The sequence below is a fragment of the Helicoverpa zea genome, chromosome 9, assembly GCF_022581195.2.
Source record: "Helicoverpa zea isolate HzStark_Cry1AcR chromosome 9, ilHelZeax1.1, whole genome shotgun sequence".
Taxonomy (NCBI): domain Eukaryota; kingdom Metazoa; phylum Arthropoda; class Insecta; order Lepidoptera; family Noctuidae; genus Helicoverpa; species Helicoverpa zea.
The window spans coordinates 8,833,330-8,852,098 of NC_061460.1; the positions used below are offsets into that span (position 1 = coordinate 8,833,330).

The following is an 18,769-nucleotide window of genomic DNA, read 5'->3' on the forward strand; positions in this document are numbered from 1 at the left end:
ATAATGGTTGTTATCAAAATATAAAAAACTAATTTTGTAATTTTTTTAGGCCGATGACATACGTCACCTTATGATTTTTAAAATGTCATTTTGACTATTCGAAATTTAAAAAAATGTTAGAAGTGAAAAATCTGTACCTAAATGTTGAACCAAAGAGGTTGATATTTTTTTTTTGTATTTCATAGAAGTTGCTAACTGTTATTTGTTGAAATATTTGTGAGTTCTTTAGTGCTTACCTACTAGGTATAGTCATTTATTACTGCTCTCGTTTAAGATTTAATCATAATGATATGTAATTGAACTTCAAAGCTATTTCTTTTAATGACCTCGATGGCGCAATGGTCATCATGCCGGACCGCCGAACCTGAGGTCCCGGGTTCGATTCCCGGTTCGGTCGACATTTGTGTGATGAGCATGCTTGTTGGCCGTGGTCTGGGTGTTATGATATGTATTTATAAATATGTATATATGTAGCTATATGTAGTTTATCAGTTGTGTTAGCACCCATAACACAAGTTAATAAATAACTTACCATGGGGCTAACCGACCGTGTGTGAAAAAGGTGTCCCGACAAAAAAAAAAAAAAAAAAAAAAAACATTCGATGTTCAGACCAAAATAACAGAACTCAACGATACCTACTGGATACCGGAAATTAATTAAATCGCAGAGTCATCTTGCGACGACATTATTCTCCGTCGGTTCAGAAATTGACGGTTAGATGCTGGACTCATTAATTAAATTGGTGAATAGATTTTTAAGAGGCGATCGTCTAACGTTACTTGAAGGAGTATCGATATCAGGGCGACTACCGATTTTCGAGAGATATAATTCCACTCGTGAAAGTATTATTTGTGGAAAAGCAGGACATTATTATTATTTCATAAATACTTAAGTTAATCGGATTGTCTTGATGCCGATCAATACTACTTAGTTACAACTTGTACTACTTAGTTACAATAGGTACGCGCAAATTGGTACATAATGAAATTGAAAACAGGCCATGAGAAAGTAACTGTCTAACAAAATACTTATTTATGCGACTTATGAGAGACGAACTCAATTATAATAAAAAAGTATGAGCTAAGTATCTAGTTACATTTGTAACTGATAAAGAATACCAGGAGGAAATGCGGCGCAGACTAATTAGTGCCTTTGTTACGCCAGCCTCCTTCTCACTGCCTATGATGACTATTGTACTTGCCCCACTAACACGCTACATACAAATACTATTTAAACATGTAAAATCTCAGTTTGTTTAGGACATACCTACACATGTTTCAGCATAATCCAATTTTATTAGCCATTATTTTACTACGCACCACATTAGCTGCTAAAAGTTTGGGTTATTTACGATTACAGTAAATGGATCCACTAGGAAAGTTTTTAACGACATCATAAAAAGTCTATAAAAACTTATTATAATTGAGTTATTTACTACTTTTACATTAGGAGAGAAAAATATAAGCAGTACGAAATTGTATTTCGAATTTATTTATAGCTTTTTCAAAAATAAGGTTTTCATTGGCAGAATATCAATTCCTTGTCTATGTTTGAAGAAGTGACATGTAAATGCCGCCATTTACGCGCCATTTTTTGCACGTTATTTTATTTTTGGTATTAATTAATATTAAAAAGGTTAACGTTAACGTGAACGGGGAGAAAATGTAATAACAAATAAGTGCAGATTCTTTCGATAGGGATTAACGTGAAGCAGCGGGATCCAATCACCCATAGAGTTGCGGTGATTAACTCCATTAACGTTAATGGAAACAACCAATCCCTAGCGTTACGGCTCATTACAGAGTAATTCGAATTAGACTCATGATTATAATACTGATCGTAATCAAGCCTTAATATTTATCAAGGATGTACATAGCGGTGAGTTGTATTTGTAAGTTCTCTGTTAATGTTAGGAGCTATTTCTCATATTGGATTACGCAATTTGTGATGTGGCGATCGAGTAATTAACTTTATTAGTTATTTTTTATATAATAAATATTATCCAGTTAAAAAATACTTATTTATATTTTTTTTATTTCAAGCGCGTGTTAAACGTGTAAAACGGGACAGTTCCTTACAATTTAGGGCTATCGGCACCCATACCACTATAAAAAAAACCATCAGTCTGACTAATCTCTGTTATCGTTGTTTGATAAAAAAACAATCAAGCAGCTCGTGAGGGAATCGAACCCCCGACCACCTCAAGCTTATGCGGGCGCTCTTACCACTGAGCTAACGAGCCGACGAAGTAAGAGCCGAATTTGTGCTTAATTTTAAAAATAATGACGTATTAACTCGACAAAGTTAGTTTTTGTGAAAGTTAGTACAATTGAAGGTACCTTAAAAATATAATGTACTAATTCATTATCACTTGGTTTGGTTAACAAATACACTTATATAATAATCATATATACTTTAAATCGTTAATTAAGATGTTCATTAAGTTGTGAATTAAAAAAAATAATTGATATACTCCTGGAGAGTCATAGGCTATATTTTATCCCGGTACGGGCAGTAGTGCCCGCGGGACGCGAGTGATCCAATGTTAGATACTTCATTGATTGAGAAAACTAAAAAAAATTATAACCATACTTGTGGCGCAGCCGGGTGATAAAAAACGGAAATTGGTCACTGTGATATGTAGTATCAACGGTTTCTCACATAACTTTGTTATTACCAAGTATGTTATGAGCTTATTGGATTAATATACTAGGTATGTATGTACCTATAGATTGTGCCTTTACGTTGATATCCAATTAACTGTTATCAAGAGAGATGTGGCTACAGATCCTTGGGACCAGGGGATGCGGGGGGTGAGGGGTGGTTCGCTGCTATATACCTGCTTCATAATCATAACCAAGGCTGATTAAGTTTAATTAGTTATTATTGTAAAGGTATTTGGTTGATTGAATATTGTAATACTAAGTGTAAGCTTAATTATAATTGAATAATTATGTATGACATACTTACACGCTTATGCTCGCGGCTTTAGTTGTATCCTGAGAGAACATCTAATATCCGAGTAAAAAGTAGCCTTTCTCAGGTCCTTGACTTTTTAAATTATTATCCCAGAACTACCAAAAAATACTGTTCCGGGTTCCGGGTCTGATTCTGTTTAACTGCATACTTACATTGTGCAGTAAGAATTTTAAAGCCATACGCTCACCTTTGCATTGTATTTAATTTAAAAATGTTACAAAAATCAAGGTCCCAGGAAAATAATTTGTTACTGACGAGAGTAATGTAATTGGTTTTCGTTTGTCGCTTTTCATCAAATTCAACTTTCATAGATTTGACGATCTGTATAGCACTACCCCAGAATTTGGTTTATTCCGTTTACTAAACTAAACTTTAAATAGGTGTTAAGTTTCAACAATACAATCACGCTTGTAGAAAGGTAGGCTTCCCCAGCTTTCGTTTCGAAAGAGCCCGACCGTAGCAAAAATGTACACAGATGTACATGTTCCTAGCGCCAAAAACACCTAAGAACCTTATCCTCAGCATTTATATACTTGCCTCTAGTGCCTCTAGTAAAGTATTTTGGCAAAAAAGTAGCGCAACAAGTTCATAAAGTTACTTAGTTATTTTTGTCCTGTTCCATCAAAAGATTTTAACAAACTTATTGAGGCTTATACTTAATATCAATGATAATATTGAAAACAAATTAGATACTTTTCTGTTATACAAAACAACTTTCTTCCATCTAAGATCCACTACCTGATCAGAAATAAATAACAAAATAATGAATTGACGTTTGCCGGTCAATACAACTAGATACAATAATGGTTTGTGATAAATGAGGCGAGTTCGGGAAATTGCCTCGGCGGTATCTCCCGCTTCGGATTGACGTCTACCCTCGAACGAAGCAAAAAAATCTTATCCCATCGGATTCCAATCAGACTCGCTCATTTATTGCAATTGGCTGATGGAACAAGAATTCTGTTGAAATACGAAGTAATTTTACCTACTTTGTTGGTGATTTTTTCCTTTCCGCTTGATATATTTTTTTATTGCTGACAAAGGTATCGATTTGTTTCATTACCTGTATTATTGATTTCTACCTTTACGTTCAGGTAGAATACGTAATGATTTGTTGGTAATTTGACGTGTGTATTTTTTATCCCATAACATGACATGATAAACTAAAGGATAATTATAAGTAACACAGTCGCATTACAAAAAAACTTTGCGGTACTTTTTATAAGACCTCTAAAAAGTCAATGCGAGATATACACGTACTTAGTTCAAAATAAGAACATTTGTTCCATATTTGAGCATTTGCCTTAGAAACAGTACCAAGTTATACCAGCCTTAAATATTACTTTCTAGAAAAGGAGTTCAATAAATTATATTTAACCGTTAAAAATCATGTAGGAATAATCAAAAATGATTCCTTTTTCAGATAAAAAAGGTTATTCATGCAGCTCGTGAGGGATTTGAACCCCCGACCTCCTCTATTATTCATAACTGGGTGCTCTAACCGCTGAGCTAACGAGCCGATATCTATGAAGGCGAATTTCTTACTCTTATATAGGTTTGTGACGTCAACACCTAGGATTCGTCTAACCTAGCACATAAGACTGGAAAGTATATTATAGTTCATAGAAAGAATCAATAAACGGGAGTATTGTGCGTATAAAATGTTGTACCTAACTATGTTTTGGGTGTATAGCTTTTTTGATGGGTTGGACAATGTTAACAGATTAATAAGATCTTAGGTTGTCCATAGTTCGATCAACCACGATTTATTCAAAATTATTTATTCATCTTTACGCTGTACGTTGGTCACAGTTTTCCATAGTAACACTCTGTAGTGGGTTACTAGGGTCGTTCTATCAACCTAAGAAACATGTTTGCTTACAAAAATACCGTCTAAAACAGTAAATAAAATCTATAAAATGTAAATATACCATTTATTCGCCAGTTACTGGGTCATTTAAAGGATTCATTAGTTCACATCACACGTAACAGGTGGCGCTCAAATACCGAACAAATGTAACGTACGTTAGTACACATATATAGGTACGGGACTTTTTTGTGGGAAATAATACCTACCTTATTTTGTTCCAATAATGCAGCTAAAATAACTAATACTGATTTACTGAAGAGAAAAATAATTGTAATTTTTAAATACACCATGAACCAAAACATTTTTTTCGATATTTCATAACACGTGATTAACTTGATTTATTCAAAAGCAGGTTCTCCAATTTGGATGGGTACGAGCAATTTGTATTACTGCGTCAGTAAACTTTGTGGGTATTGTAACATTAGGAGTTGCGATTCATAATTAATTCTAGTTCTCCAAGCCGTTCATATCATGTCATACCGTTGAACAGAACTTCCAGTATCCACTTAGAGCTAATGAAGTTCGACTAAATTTCTAATTGGCTCAGCTCTGTGATACGAAAGTTTAGCTTTCAGCGTTTAATGGTTTGTGACTTTGTCCTCGGATTTACTGGAACTAATTTCGCAGTCCAAAGTTGGATCTCCAGGGTGTTACGTTTAGTTGGACTTTCACTTGTTGATGGAATTATGCTTGCATGTGTGCGTGGTTTTAGTGTTTGTATGTGTGCTATGCGGTATTCAATCCGCTAAGTGTCAAAGTTTTTGAGGACTTAAGTCCGGAGCACGCTAAATGCGCGTCAAGTGCTAGGGGTGAGCAAACGTAGCCTTAAATTTAATTCTTAAGGTAAATATCTGTTAGTATTGTATTTAAAGTATTGTTTCGTGTTATACTTAAAATAGTCTTTACAACTTCCTACTACCTACGAGTGATAATAAAACTGATATTGGTTATAAGAAGATTCATATCATTTCCCTCGTGAAATACATAAATTTTTACGGAAAAAAAATCTACGAATCGGATAAACTCTATAGCAAAAGTTTATCGTACAACAATATTTTTCAAAATAACTTAATTTCCTGGATACAATACGTACTTACTCGATAATTTACTTTGCGAGTGATCGATTTTCCTACACGTGTATTTTGTTGAGGAGTAGGTACTTACGTACGTAAGTAGTCTTAGTAGCTAATCCCTTAAAAGATTATTATTTATCTTTTGTTCAAGAACAATTTGAAGAACAACTATTGCTGAGATCAATAGTAATTTGAAAGGCTTTGACAGTACAAACAGTGTTTGATCTTTTTTTAAAGCGTTACACAGCGATTGAAGACATATCATTATAGTTTTATAGAAAAGATTTAGGTATCAAAAAACTGTGTAAAGTTTTTATTCGAGGCATTACATTAGTTGCTGCATCATAAGCAGTAACACCAGACAAAAACCAAGAGAACAAATCAAAAAGCTTTCTAATTTTTATTGGGAACGTTAAATTGTCCTATCGAGGCTTTATTTGAGGGCACTTACAGCGGAGTCGCCATTGAAACCTAGTTCATTTGTTCTAAATGAGCTCCGTTAGTAGAATCTACGTCACGAACACAGTTGTTCACTGAACTAAAGTAATTAGAAGTCGCATTTCACGTAAAATACGTCAGGGAATGCCAATGGTCTTAAGTGCTTTATTGAAAAGTGGACTTTTAGCTCGGGGTTTGAAGTCATAGAAATGTTTCTAGACGTAAAAGGGTAGTGGTCTTAAGAATCTTTGAAATCAAGATTCTTTGACTTATTGTAGGTTAAGATTTGTGCTTTGGTTACTGGTAAGGACTATGCCTTTGCGGTTAGCATATGCATGGAGTTAAAAAGTTGTGTTCTATAATTTTTTTAACATTTCATATTTCAGAAAAACATATCTTAACGGGAAAATAAAATTAAGAAAAGCAATTTTCTAACCTGGACTTTGAGAGCAAAGAACGATATTTATTGTTTCTTGATTTAAGGTAAGGTAAGGGTGAAAATGTTACTGAAAGTGTTGTATCATATGTTTTATTTATGAAGATTTGAAAGTGTGGTCCGAAACATGTCTTCTTCGTACAATACACACTATTACTTCCAGTTATAATTCCGTGGCGTGTAACAGTATCCCGCGCAAATGGGTGTTCGCCGGCCACGGTATTGCGTTACACAAGCGACAGGGGACGGCCATTTCCTTCAGTCGAGGCGCTAACTCAATCACTTAGGATTTTTCCCCTCGGGTTCCGTCGCAGACGTGACCGAACCACGTTGATGACTGCCTAACTAAGTTCACTTCAATTCTACGTACTTTCGTCTTTGTCCGGGGGCTACATTTCAGGTGCACTCTTGACTCTTTGCTTTTAAGTACGACTGGTTCTGTTTGCTCGAGTTTTTTTTCTGTGTCACTGAGCCAATAGTGGCTTTATTGGAACAGAGAAATATCTGATTTCTGTTATAATTCTTGGAAGAGTAAATAGTCGTATGGTTCAATTTCATGTTGTGTTTCTTGGTATCCTGTAATTGATCATTTCTTTGTCGGTTACAGTATCTTTTCACTGTAAATTGAACTTCCTTTTATTTATTTCCTTGAGCTAGTGTTTTAGTTGTAAGAACTATAGATGTTCTTCTGAACTTTTACTATCTTTGGAAATTGGGGGACTCTGAATGTAGGATTGAGCAATAAAACTTTTATATTGCTTTTCTGTTTTCAAAACAGTCACAATAATGTTATGGCATAAAGTACCTATTCGTTGTTTCACTACCAGAGTAATCAGTAAAATGGCCGTGAATGTAGGCATAAATAAACAACTTCCACATTCGAAGGAAACGAATTTACGAAAGAAAAAACTTTTTCTTGAAATAATGAACTACCTAATTGGTTTCGGAATCCAGTCAAGTAAATTTTAATTGGTATTTAACGAATATTAAAGTAGACCTTGTTATATAAAGTTGCTTAATCATGAAATACGGCAAGTAACGTCTTTTATTATTAGTGAAACATTCATGAGTTATAATAGTCGCCGTGACAAAGTATAAAGGAAGTCAGCTCGCAAAAGGTGTGCAGTTAAAGGCAGCGAACATTGCTAATTAGAAGTGCTGTTGCCGGCGCAATGCACAAAGTTACAGCTACCTTTCATACTGCAACTGCACTTTGCTCAGAAACATTTTTCCGCCGCGACTGAGGGCAATGCCGACGTTTGCGCCTTTTTGTTCGAACTAGCTAGTTACGTGTGACACACAACCATCTGGAATCAAGGACCGTACATTATACCTGGCTATTGTTAAACTTGTTTTTATTTAAATTAATATTTTAAGTTTTAAATTGGAGAATAGTATATACCTGATGTTATATAAACATCTGATTATAGTCCTACGGATAGCGTATCCTCCAATTAATTACAGGTTTAATTAAAGTTACGAAACTGAACTTTCATATACATATCTATCAGAATATTTTGACGTTCTGAATAAACAAAAAAAAACTGCAAACTGAACTGAATAGGATCTACCCATTTCATATACTATGTGTAGAAGCAAATATCCGATATTTTTTTCTATAAAAATTTCGATATTTCGCGCTGGTATATTTTAATTTTGATGGGCGACAGGTGTTGGCTCGTATACTTTTATAGCCGTGTGTATGTTGTATTTCCTACTGTACGGCCATGGGTTGCCTTTCACGTTACCTTTTAGCTTTTACATTGTGAAATTGGTGTTGTTCACGTTAATAAACTTTTTCTTTGTGATCCATTCATTTAGGTATGTTTTTTCGCACACATGTCGGTACATAGTAGGGAGCTCTTTCATTTGGTCTTGTTAACTGTTTTACTTCGTGTTACAAAGTTAGTTCAGCTACATTGGTCCTTTGAGTTCCTGTAAGTATCAAAGAATTGATAATGTTTCCATTAAAATAGTCGCCCAAAGAATGTATAATGTTTTAGTGTAAAACTACAGCCCTGAATGAACACACCTTATTTTCATTACAACATATTTCATATTATTTCGGAGTCTGTGTGCCTAAACATGTTGGTAAGTTATTATTCTACATATAACCTTTCTCATTACTTGTATCGTAGCTGAGCATGCCATTATCGTAAGTTTTATTATGACTACATCATGAAAACGGCTAAGTCACGAGTGTATACAGCGCTGCCTGAAAATGGGGCGTACTGTTGGTTATTGCATATTGCGATGAAAAATGTTTTCATAAAAATCTCGCTGAGTTCGCTCAGCGCCGCTCACTGATCTTTTAATCTCTTAATTACATGAGGGCAGAATACGCGGGATTTCACCAAAATAACCATGCAAAATGGATGGCCACCCCCGCCCCGCGCACACCTCGTGAATATGAATTATTCTTTCGTAGCTACAGTTTGGACGCATATTTACATTTTATATGAGCGCCTACGACGCTTCGCTCAGCGCTGCTATTTCACTGCGCTGGCGTTTTTGTAGCTACGGCTGGCAGATTTTTCATGAAAGGTAACATTTTTATTCTATTTTTGGCACGATTCATCATCAATCCCGTGCACGCAGAAGAGGTATACCTTCCGGGGCTATTTCCGCAAGTCGATTGCGAAACTCCCACAATGCTAGGTTTTATTGCAAATCCATAGCTGAAGACTTGGGCGCTCGGGAGTACGGTGTCGGTTTATCACGGAGAGCTCTCGGTGTCGGCCCACAGTGGCCCCCTCTTTAACTTTACGAGCATCGCTGAGAACGAAGCAGCCGCAGTAAAATTTCAATATCCGCCAAAATATGGCATTTCATTTGGCCTCTCGCTGAAATGCCAAGATGGGACGTAAAAATGTAATGGGTTTCTTTCTAATTATTTATGTTCCTAATAGAATGGGCCTGCTTTCTTTGATATTAAACCTATAAACCAGTGTATTTTTTTCGTGCCTGCTATTTCATAAAATGTTCCTTTTAGAGGCCATACAATGGAGAAATATTTTTTTGAAAACAAGTTGGCTATGTTCGAATATCTCGGATGATCGAATGAGGCATCTTTAATTAATACGTTTAAATATTATGAAAACTAAGATTTATAGCACCTGATATACGAAACGATGCATAGGAGCGTCAGTCAGCCCTCCGTGGGTACGGTGGGGAACGCGTAAGTACTTATTTATAAATCCATTTACGTACTTAATAATTTGATTTATAAACCAAACCTTAAACAAATCATTTAAAACGGTAACATGTTTATTACCGGGATACTATTTATATTGATTGGGTGGGATTACCATTTCCTATAGGGTTGTAAATTTCGTTCACAAATTCGTTTTTCCGTTGAGTCTGAACGGCGCTTTCACGCTACTACGTAACAGTGGAAACTGGAACAAAATGGATAGCAAAAAAGAGTTACAAGAGTGTTTCTGCGTCACTTGGCGAGAGTGTGACGTGGATAACGTTAAATGATAGTGGTATTATAGATTCCTGGTCAAATTGCTTAGACAAGCGTATAATATAAACGTGCATGTTGTTTGCATATCTAATAATTTACAAACCATAAATTGAAAGTACTGTATTTTAACTAAATATATATACAGTTAATGAAAAGCCTTTGCTGTTTTTATATTCCTTTTCTACACCATCGATAGAAAATCGATTTCTGTCAACGACAGCTCTTAACTGTTTTTCAGTACGATAACCACAAACACGACAGTGGATGCAAATGAACACTTTCCTAAGGTTAAAGTAGCTAAAGACTGTGCGATAGGAAGATTCTTTTGGGAGGGGCGTATGAAGAATATAACACATGCCGTTTTAATGACAGTTTGGAACACAAACTTTCAGGTAAAAGTTACATAACATGAAATTTGTTGAAATAGCTGGAATGGAGGTAGTGTAAAACCTAGAAGTCAATAAGACCTACCTATAAATTGTTCTTAGTCGCAGTCAACTGTAACGATACTCAAGAGACTGGCAGCATTGAACTTTGGCAACAATGCTTAGGACTTCGGCCAAACTTATAGTAAGACTGTGGCTCATAAAATAGCTATCTTACACACGAAAATATTATTCTTGTTTCAGGCCTTCATCCTTATATTAATAGTGTACAAGTATTTACTTTATTTCCTATTAGTGTACTACTTGGAAGGACACTGGATATTCCTGCAGTTGTCCGTGTATATTGCAGAATTGTTTTTTACTTTCGATATATTGGTTCATCTACTTCACAAGCATTGGTCACTGGTTCGATTACATGTTCGAGTTTATCGGAGGAACTCTTTCTTCTTGGCTTATGATATAATATCAATTATGCCTTATAATCTGATATGTAAGTATATTCTATGTAACTATATTCTGTAAAATTGCTGGCTATAACTTGTGTGTGTTAATAGTGTCATAATAACGTTTTTTTATATTTTAGTTGGAAAAAGACCTGGCTTCGAATCCGTTATATTATTTGGAAGGTGGTTAGCAATAGGAAGAATTTACAGACTATTTATCTACTTTCAAGAAATTAATGAACATGTAAGTATTAAATGATGAGGTGTAATTTTTCTACAAATCCAGGAGTCACCAAAACATGTTGTAGTTATTTTAGTATATTTCATTACCAATATTATCATTGAAGCGTAAAAAACCACCATTTTCAATCTTTTTGAATTTACTGCGTTATTTGTCATCCGATTGTAAATATATTTTACGAATGCTATGCTACCCGATTTATTTAAACACAACGAATGCTTTATTGTATTTCATGCTAACTTACTATGAAACTGTAACTATTGATATTAATAAATAAAGAACATTATAATACTATTAATGGTAACGATTTTTGTAACCAGATGCGTAAATCCCGGCGGTTTCTGTTCTTCTGCGAACAATTCCTGGTAACGGCATTAGTACTTCATGCGAGTACTTGCATGTGGTACTCGTTACATCGCCCGCCAGAAATGGAACACACTTGGTACAATCTGGGATATCCTCCGCACGTGCAGTCAAGGAACCTCAAGTTTGACTAGTAAATATTTTTCCCGTATTTTAAGGTTTTTTAATGACTGGTTGACATCCAAACCAATAGTGTTTTTAATTATTATTGTTGTGTGACTGAAGAGAACTGGATGATATTGTAAGTGTAGATAACGCAGTTAAGAGACAATTCTGTCCCATTTTGTATCAAAAGGTGAAGCAGTTTCCTTAATACCGCGAAATGCCAGTCCTTTATAATCACAGAATTAAAAAATAACGAGAAAATGAGCGCATTTTTCCAGTTTTTACGATTCCGGGTCTCGTTTCCGATTTAGAACATTACCGCAATATCTGCTGAGCCATTAATTATGATTATGTGATTTGTTTAGAGGATGCAGATAACGGTAACACCAAGAAAATATAACCGTGACCTCTTTTGCAACCGGTTAAAAAAACCCTTCATTGAACTTAACATTCTCTATTGTAAATTGTATAATGTAAAAAGGTTCTTATAAAATTATGTATTAACAGTTACAGGACAAGTTGGTACTATTGTACTTGTCGTTTCTTCAATGTGGTATTCGGAGATTCTTTTCCTATGGTGAGTTTAGTTTCTCCTTTTCTATTTGACGGTTTTATCAACCAATTATTTTATTCACCTCAGACTTTTCTAGTTGAATAGAGCAGTTGAGTGTAGCATACATCCAGACTATTAGAAAATAGTTATTACGGGTCACTGATTTTATTCACCATTTTTATAGTCGAGCTTACAAAAGTGGTTGACGTCAAGCCTGATGCTCGTCGGCTATGTGTTCTTCCGATATCGTTTTATTGGCACTCTCGCCTGGGAACTGGTCATAGAAAAAACAAGAAGATCCAACTTTGTGGACAATGTAATGTACTTTTAAAATCATTTTCCAAATCCAAACCATATAAAAGCTTAATACTTTGCCAACATAACCAAAAAGTATAAATAACAAATGCACATGTGATTACGGTTGAAAATTCATAATTTATTTAACAATAACCCGGTATGAATATTCATGATCAGATTGTACAGTTTTTAATCCTTATGAATAATTGTTGGAAATTAACTAGGTAATGAATAACCGATCGGTTTGTTTTCAGTACCATCACATGATAAACTACCTAAAGTTCAGCAGGGCGCCATCTTGGCTCGTAGATCAATGCAAGAACTATAAGCTCCAACTGTGGAAGATGAAGGCCGGGATACTGACATCGCAACACCTACAGAAACTGCCTCTGCCATTACAGATGGAACTAATCTTCGACATTAACGTCGGGAATTTCCATAACTCCATGCTATTTAGAGAGACTAGTTAGTTCAATGTATAGTATGCTACACTAACTTTATAATGGGAGCTGCGAAGTTTGCGCTGAATTCAATACCTTTGTAATTTCTGTCGAACTTCCTAAAAACGGAGTGGGCGTTTACTTTGAGGCTTTTTGAGTATAATGATATTGTATTGAAAGGAAGTTTTCGTTAATTAAGAGCTGCTTCGTGCACATTTTATTAAAGTTTGTTAATCATCTATTGTTTGGGTTTTAAGTGGAATATCTCTGAAGTAACGTTCTCTGAAGAGCTCGAAGATTTTAGGTAGATAGTTTTGTGCAAACTTACTTCATACGGACGTCATTTGTAGTTTCATTGAAGTTGATTGATGAATATTGCGGTTCCATTAGCTCATCTTTTCTGCTTATCATGCAATAGCAGGAAAAAAGTGTTTGTATTCTGATCGGATTAATTCATTGTAAAATTCCCTTTATCGTCGAAATTCCGTGGAAATTTCGAATGAGAATCCTATTAAATTCATGGGCTTTAAATCCTCGTCTCGTTTTTCGATTTCAATGGTATTAAAAGTATTTGTTACTATTTTTAGAGGAATCGTTTATGCGTCAGATATCCCTATTGATGCGCCATGAGTTGTACTTGGCTGGGCAGCATATTTGGAGTCAGGGTGTTGTGAAGAGTGGCATGATATGTATCAAGCGAGGCGTCATTGAAATGTTGTCCGATGAAGATGATGAGAGTCCCATGATTGCCTTTAAAGACGGAACTGTGAGTATTCCAATATTATTGTATAATTTTATTTACCCACACGAGTAGGTGCAGTTTAAAAGGACAATGATACGCTTATCATAGGGACGGCGAGCGTAGCGAGAAACTTGTATTGTAGTATTTAAATTGAAGAGATATTACGAGCCTTTTTATTACTTTTTTTATTTTTTCCTCGTGTCCTCCGTTGAACATGTACTATGTCTTTGTAGAATTGTAGGAAAATATCATTTTGTTACCTACATTTATAAATACGGAAATACATTAAGGTAATAAAACGGTAACAAAGAAAAAATAATAGCTTATTTCATATTGAAATTTCGTACAGGAGATAATTTACTTTCAATATCGGGTTTCCATTGTGTTTGTAATAATAATTCCGTAATATTCTGAATTAAATTGAATTACGTATAGTAAACGTACTTAATAACGATTTGATTATGATTATTACGGATAATGAGCAACGTTTTGTAATTTATGTTCATGAGGATATATTAATAAAGCAATTAAATTATTTTATATGGATAATCCATCATAATTATTTGAAGCGAGTAGTAGTTACTCAGCAGAAGTGATAGATATGTGCTATGTATTTTATCGACCATGACCATATACACATTTTTGAATGCCAAATGATTACGGCCTTATAAGCGACTTCATGTGTTTTAGCATAGAAGCAGTAATTAACTACTACAATACTAATCGTGGTTTGAAACTTAAATCAAATTGTCTGTTCAGTATGTAGGCTTGAACTTACAACTACACTTAAGTGAGCCGAGGTCGAGATTGTGGGACTGCGGGAACTATAAAGGAAACGACCGCGATTTACGAATACTCGTAACTTTGGGACCAGTTAGACGTACGTTTTATTACATGCACTTAGTTGTCATTAGGAGTCTGAATGTCGGGAAGACACTGGCAAACTGATTTGTCCTTATAAAAATATTTAATTGTGTGCGTTTATTGTGCAGTGATTATAGGACGTCGATTTATTTTAGGGCTGTTTACTGAGATATTTTTTAATTCCAATTAGTAATGAGTAATGAAGGTATACTTACTTTTATAAAGATTAGATGTTAAGTCGTCATATTTTCAGGTGCTTGGCGAGTTAAGCTTGTTCTACTCAATCCCATCCAAAGTTACAGTAAAGGCGGCTACTTATGTTGAGCTACAGGTAAAAAATAATACAAAATATGTATTATGTATCTCCGATGATTAATAATGATAGTGTTAAGTATAGATTTTATGAAAGAAAAATCATTATTAGTGCTAATATATTGATAGTGGCTAATTTGTAGTGCTTTCAACTCATAACCATCATTTTCAATTTCACAGGTTTTAAAAAGAACCGACTTCATGCGAGTTATCGCGGAGCATCCCTGCATGTTTGAACTCATACGCAAGAAAATTGGCGATAGACTCAACAGCTCGAGAACAAGACAGGTAAAATAAATACTTGACTCACATATAATACTGTTCCTCACTATTTCAAATTACACAAAAACTTAATTAACATGTATTTTCTCAAAACCCATACCTACACATACTCATTCATACGATTAGTTTATCAATTAGTTTATTTTTTCAGTGTAACATAACATTATGTAATTTAGTTACTACCTACAAAAAATCTACGCTATTTTAAACAGTTTGGAATTTTCATTTTGAGTTTGAACCGTAGGTTTTAGTTTCAGCCGCACCGGTTTGTTCGGGGCCCACCTGAATTTCACTGGAATAATAAACTAGATGTAACTTCAACATTTAACAATATCACTAAAACTTTTTGTCCCTTGAATAACATAATTAATAATTTTAGCTAACAGGTATTTAATAAGCTTGTTGATCAAAAGGACAAAGGACTTGTGTAATAGTAATATGTAATTTAAACGTGTTTATGAGTATTAAGGAGAAATTATTCTCGAGCGGTTTCTATTTACATCTCAATAAAAATCAATAAATATTGTCAGTAAAAAAATATTGCTATAATAATCCTTTTTTTTTAACGACGTCAAAAATCATCAAATGACCCCTCCCGCTGTGGGTTAGCAGCGGTGAGGGAGTGTCAGACTCTTACTGACTAAAAACCGTCGTGTTCCGTCATAGGCCTTTTATGTGCCAGGGCCGCGGTATCTCTTTCGAACAACCCGCAGCTCCGGCAGGCTATAATAGTCCACAAAACAAATATACGTTCGTTTGTTGATTGAACAATATCACCAAAAAATACTTGCTTAGTTTTTAACATATTTTGCTGTGCATATGTTTACTCAAAACATTTATAAAAGCATGTCCTTTTTATCCAAACTCGTCATAAAGAAAACGTAGATAAGATACAGTTACATAGCTTAGCTCATTTAATAACACGATTTAAAAGTATGTCCTTTTTATCCAAACCTGTCTTAAAAAAATAAACCTACATTAACAATGCTTAGTTCACTTTAACATTTCTCTAGGAGGCAATAGAGAATTACGACCAAGGTGACTCGAGACTCATTCGAACCCGCTACCGGCCCATGAAAGTGCTTAAAGACAGGTTAGCCGGCATTGAAGAAGAGGACCCCACGTTTGTAGACGATTCTCACATGTATTATAGAGGTAATAGAGTTCTAATTTGATTGTTACAAGTATAATTTATAGTGTTGGCGATGGTGATGTTGTACGAGGGGTTTTCAATTGGTTATGCAGAGTTAGTGTGTGTTTGGATTTATTTAATGGTTTGCTTCAAAATAAGAACTAATCAAATCAAAGTACAAAAAAATATATTATGTTGCGAACTGATAATGCTAAATCCATACCCTGCAGTGGGACGATAAAAAGGCTGATGATGAAACTAATAATATAAAAACATAAAGTGATAAACTAAAACTAAAGGACAATGGGCAGATTGGTATACCCAACCAATAGCAATGTCATATATATCATTGGATAGGCCTTTTTGTGTAGAACAATATTTACTATGACAGCTTTGCTGAAATGTTTGTCCGTTCTGAGACATAGATCAAAAACTGTGCAAAAGTTAGAACTAAGTAATCTATTGATAACTCAAGTTTTTAAAGGAAAATCTAAGAACTACTAAGTGTAAGTCTTGTATATGAAAGAAAATCAGATTACAGTATTGATTAGCATCAGTTTTAAGATTGTTTGTTATCTATATCTCAGAACGGACAAACAATAGAACAAAGCTGTCATAGTAAATGTTGTACCAGTTAAAAAGACCTATCCAATGATATGTATGACTTTCCTATTGGTGCGGTTTCTCACTACGCCCAACATCCAGTTGGTACAATAAAAGGTTGAAATGCTACATAATAGTAACAATTATGGATCCTAACGGGCACAGTAGTACTTACAAGACTTAAAGTTATTAGTACTTAGATTTTCCTTTAAAAACTTGAGGTATCAATAGATTACTTAGTTCTAACTTTAGCACAGTTTTTGATCTATATCTCAGAACGGACAAACATTTCAGCAAAGCTGTCATAGTAAATCTTGTCCTACATAAAAAGGCCTATCCAATGATATATATGACATTCCTATTGGTGGGGTATACCAGGTCCCATATATTTGTGCCCATTGTCCTTTCTTTACAACAAAACAGTGCCAAACTGATCGGCTACAACATAAGCGTAGCTTCGTACTACGCTGCTACGGCGTAGCCTGCGTAGTCCTTTATCGTAGCATGTACACTACAGTACAGAAATTTGTTGTTTAGACGAGAACAACGAACGTCAGCCAAAATTCACGTCGGAATACTTGGAGCTATATCAAATGTCCAGAAACGTTACCACGATAGATGCGCCTCATATTTGTCTTACATCCAACTTCCCTTGGATACTGATCCCCGACACTGACTTCGTTAGTATAAAGTCTCAAGATATTGTATGCAGCAGTAAAATAGAGAATAATAGTTTGATGTGAAAGTTTTTGTTTATATTGTTAGACATTAAGAATATTTTGACTGTAATGACCTATCATTGTAAGTGTGAAATTAAAACGAGGATATTGTTGTACTCATATTTCGTCATCTTGGAGTGAAAATTTCGTGCTTTTATTTGGGTTTTTTTAATTGCATCTCTAGGAAAAAAAAATCGCACTATGCAAACCCTTGTTTTTTTTTCCTGAAATGTCAAGTTCTTTACAATTATGCGGTTTAAATTCTAAGTTGTTGATATGCCATTTTAATCGACATATTCCTTGTATTCATACGAATAAACACTTCAATAAACTAAAGTGCCACAACATCTACAAAGCAAATTGAATAACATTTCAGACTCGCATGTTCGACGTGGCACATTTCGCAATGGTGCTGTACGTATGTTTCATGACGCCTTTCTCGGCACTACAGAATTATCAATCGGATGCTGAGACTGTGCTCTCGACTATAGTGGTCGCTGGGTTGCTGTTGAACATTTATATACAGCTTACTACTGCCACTTCTGAAAAGGTAAGTCAGGCTATGATTTTAAGGTTTTTTTCGTTATTTATGATTTTTATACAAAGTCAAAGTCAAAGTCAAAAGTCAACGTACACACACGTAGAACAAAAAATACAAATAAAGTTAAAGCTTATTTCTAAGAAATCTTTTCCAGCATACCTGGGACGGGATTTTCATTGTATGATCATCCTGTTTCTTCGGAAACTAACTCTTTTTTTAAATGCTTGGAGATTGCAAGATTTGATAAATTGAAATAAAGAATCGACACCGCCTCTTGCTGCTTTTGGTTTTATTGAAAGCTTATGAGAATACAGGCTATTTAAGGACAGCTTAGAATATTACATTAAATTAGACATAAAGGAGTTTCCGCATTCATCTCATTTCACAACGAAGATATAAAATAAATAGCATAAAGCCACTAAAACAATAGAATAAACGATCATAAACATAAAAATAACAAAAGAACACCACAGGCCTTCA

The 18,769-nt window shown here is 34.7% G+C and overlaps 1 protein-coding gene across 1 annotated transcript in view; it reads left to right on the forward strand.

The window, feature by feature from the left end:
* The first annotated feature begins 11,108 nt into the window (after positions 1-11,108).
* LOC124633497 overlaps positions 11,109-18,769 on the forward strand; it is a 36,820-nt gene continuing 29,159 nt past the window's right edge. Inside the window, exons 1-12 of the mRNA XM_047168737.1 lie at positions 11,109-11,142; positions 11,236-11,339; positions 11,657-11,803; positions 12,286-12,381; positions 12,542-12,673; positions 12,909-13,119; positions 13,682-13,860; positions 14,954-15,031; positions 15,193-15,300; positions 16,308-16,449; positions 17,567-17,709; positions 18,125-18,298. Of these exons, the coding sequence (XP_047024693.1) occupies positions 11,124-11,142; positions 11,236-11,339; positions 11,657-11,803; positions 12,286-12,381; positions 12,542-12,673; positions 12,909-13,119; positions 13,682-13,860; positions 14,954-15,031; positions 15,193-15,300; positions 16,308-16,449; positions 17,567-17,709; positions 18,125-18,298 (1,533 nt within the window). The 5' untranslated portion in view covers positions 11,109-11,123. The remainder of the gene's footprint in view (positions 11,143-11,235; positions 11,340-11,656; positions 11,804-12,285; positions 12,382-12,541; positions 12,674-12,908; positions 13,120-13,681; positions 13,861-14,953; positions 15,032-15,192; positions 15,301-16,307; positions 16,450-17,566; positions 17,710-18,124; positions 18,299-18,769) is intronic.